General features: G+C 67.7%; 1 protein-coding gene across 1 annotated transcript in view; it reads right to left on the minus strand.

Annotated features, from left to right (window-relative positions):
• Positions 1-3,224, minus strand: part of MYO18A (myosin XVIIIA) — a 29,672-nt gene that overhangs the window by 18,736 nt on the left and 7,712 nt on the right. Inside the window, 3 exon segments of the mRNA XM_009890887.1 lie at positions 11-215; positions 292-401; positions 545-632. Coding sequence (XP_009889189.1) covers positions 11-215; positions 292-401; positions 545-632 — 403 coding nt within the window.

The raw sequence follows: 3,224 nt of genomic DNA on the forward strand, positions 1-3,224 counted from the left end.
CCTCCGGTGCCCCCCCGCCCCCCCGGCAACAGGGTCACCTTCTCAGAGTACATGGAAGGGGAGCTCAGCGGGTTGATGATGACCATGGTGGGACCGGCGTAGGTGTGCAGGAGGTTGCCACCGTAGCGCTGCCGCAGCGTGTGCAGCACACTGGACTCGTTGAGGTAGAGGAGGCTGGCGAGGCCCGCCGCGCGGTCGCAGGAGGGGGGGTTCGCCTGGCAGCGAGGAGGGTTGGGGGCATCAGGTGGGGAACGGGGGTCTGCCCCACCGTCCCCCACCCTTCGGCCCTACCTTCTCCACATCGTCCTCCTCCACCTCCAGGATGGTTCCATCGTGGTCCAGTTTCACCTTCACCTTGCCCTCGGGCAGGGGGCTGCCCTCCTCCGGCCGCAGTTGGCTGCCTGCGAGGGGCACGGGGCGCTCAGCAGGGCTGTGCCGGCCGCCCCCTGGGGACACGGTGGCCAGGTCCACAGGGGGTTCGCTGTGCCACAGGGAGGATGGGGCACCCTGTGTTCCAGCGGTGCCGGGCTGACCCCCAACTCACCCAAGGAGAAGCCATCCCTGTGCACCAGCCACACCTTTTCGGTCTCGTACCAGGCCTCCTCAGCCGCTATCTGCTCCTCCGTCTTGGCCTGCGGGACAGAGGGACATGGGGTGGTCGTGGTCACCTGCCCTCTATCTCATCCCCTCCCCACATCCCTGGTGATGGAGGCAGCAGGTCTGCCTGGCCACAGGACCACATACCGGGCAGCCACAGCCACCCTCCGCAAACCCCAAGCCCTCCCGGCGTGCCCACTGCCCCCAGGGACCCCAGTGGGCTCAGGGCTGCAGAGACCACCAGGGCCCTTGCCACAACTCCGGGCAGACATGAAGCCACAGGGGTCCATGAGCACATTCATCATGGCCACCTTGGACATGCCTGGAGGGGCTGAGCTCCCAAACCACAGCCCGGAGAGTGGGAACCCATGCCAGCCACGTGCCAGGATGCAGGGACACCGGGCATGCTGTGGGGACATGGGACATGCTGTAGGGATACGGGGCAGGGACACGCTGTAGGGACACGGGACATGCTGCAGCGACACGGGGCAGGGACACTCTGTAGGGACACAGGACACACTGCAGCGACATAACGGACACAGGGTATGGCATAGTGATGGCAGAGTACTGTGGCATGGGAAATGCCAGGCTGGCACGGCTGGCAAGCGGGGATGTCCCCGTCACCAAGGAGTAGGGCAAGCCCAAAGCCAAACCTGAGCTGCAGCAGGGATGGGGCCAAAGGGGGCTGCCGGGGCATCGTCCGCTTGACCCTGGCGAGGCCGAGAGACAGAGGGTGAAGGCGAGAAGAGTTAATCTCTGCCCTGCAGACAGCACAGAAAGTGGCGGGGGAAAGCGAGCGGGGGCAAAGTGCTGCTGTGCCAAACCCCGTGGGCACTCCTGGTGAGGGCCACCGCTGCGGCCAGCGGAGCGCCAGGTCCATCGCGACGCTGGGGATGCACGGCGCTGGGAAGGACATCGACCACGAGGCTCCGCCACCAAAGCCCCCAGGGTTTGGGGCCGTCGTGCCAACCCACTGCAAGCCCGGCCAGCGCTGCACGCCACAGCTACTCCAGCACGAGCCACACGTCCTGTCTGCACCGGGTGCTCTGCCCCTTTTCATCCTGCTCCGCACCCCTGCCCGCCCCAACCGTGCCACCTCCACCGAGAGCACCCTCCCGGGACGCCCGGCTCCCTGACACAGCCCCGCTGGGGAGATGCACCCAGCCCCGGCCGCCCCAGCACCCTCCGGCCCCGTGGGTGACACGGCAGCCCACGGAGCAGTGCGGGACGGGGAAAGCCTTACGCTCCAGCACGAGGCGCGGGCGCAGACGCCAGCCCAGCGGCAGACAGAGGATGGCGGGGGATCGCCGGCGGAGGCAGACGGCTCCTGAGGATGGGGGTACAGTACCTGGCTGGGTGCTGAGGTGGAGGCGGCGGGGTCCAGCTAACGGCAGCGAAGAAGGAGGAGAGAAAGAAGAGAGGGGATGAGAGGCAGAGAGTAGCAACAGCACCACGATGCACCACAGGGCCCCAGCACGGCCACAACCCCCATGGCGCCGCCTGAGCATCACCCCAGCCGTGGGCAGCCATGCCCAGGCTGCTGCAGGGATGCTGCCAGCGGGGGCTGCCGGGCATCGCTGGGCTGGGCAGCGACCCCAAAGCCACCAGCAGCCCCAATCATCTGTCCCCTGCTGCTGGTGCCACCCAGAGAGGGCCCATGGGGCTGGTGGCCAGGCACAGGGGTACAATCACCCCGTGCAGAGTACACGGCATAGCCGGAGCAGCCGCACGCTGCCCATACGTCCCCGTCCCTGGGTGGGCGGCACATGAGCGCCAACACCCCTGGAATTACAGAAGCGGGGAAGATCCTCTCCAGCCGGCGCTGTGCCTCCTCCGACGGGCTCAGATGGGACACGGGGCCAGGGGCAGCCTGGAGGCAGAGCACCGTTAGCACCGAGCCGGCTGCCCCGCAGCCCCCGCCAGCACCACGGCCCCCACCAGCCCTGCGCTCGTAGGCGGCGGAGGGGCCATCGCAGAGGCTTTCACAGCCCTGCAGCCCGCTGGCACGTGGGGCAGGTACAGGGGAGAAGGCTGGCGCAGACCTGCGAGCGCTGAGGTTGGCACAGCCGGGGTACCGGTGGGTTCCCCGCACTGCCCGGGGATCCGCGTGCCCACTCCCACACACCTGCTGGGGGGGTGCCGGGGCAGTTTTCACGGGGGTCTGCCGCTTCTCGCCGGGCTGCAGCTTCTTCTCCGCACGAGCCGGGAGGGGAGATAAGGGGGAGCGTGATGGGGCGGCCACAGCGCACACAACTGCCCCTTTTCACACAACTTTTTAGTGACCCCCACCCAGCACTGCATACCCCAAAACCACTGCAAACCATGCGGGTGAGCTCACACCATGCCGCGCTGGGTGGCACAACTCCACCGCTGTGTTAAAGCATTCCCCACTATGCACACACCGGTACCTTGTGCCTCTCCAGGGCGGTGGGTTTCGGAGCAGATGCCTTTGCCGGCTCCGCTTTCCCTCCCGAAGGCTGCACCTGCGGCTCCGGCTTGGCTTCAGCGCCCGGGGACAGGGACGGCTTCGCGTCCCCCCGAGCTGGCTCGGGGGACTTCTCCTCCCGCCTGTCCCCCGGCCGGAGCCGTGGCCGGTGCTCTTTGGTTTTGCCCTTTGCCATGAGGGT

This window comes from Charadrius vociferus, unplaced genomic scaffold (genome assembly GCF_000708025.1).
Source record: "Charadrius vociferus isolate BGI_N301 unplaced genomic scaffold, ASM70802v2 scaffold1768, whole genome shotgun sequence".
In the NCBI taxonomy this organism is placed as follows: Eukaryota; Metazoa; Chordata; class Aves; order Charadriiformes; family Charadriidae; genus Charadrius; species Charadrius vociferus.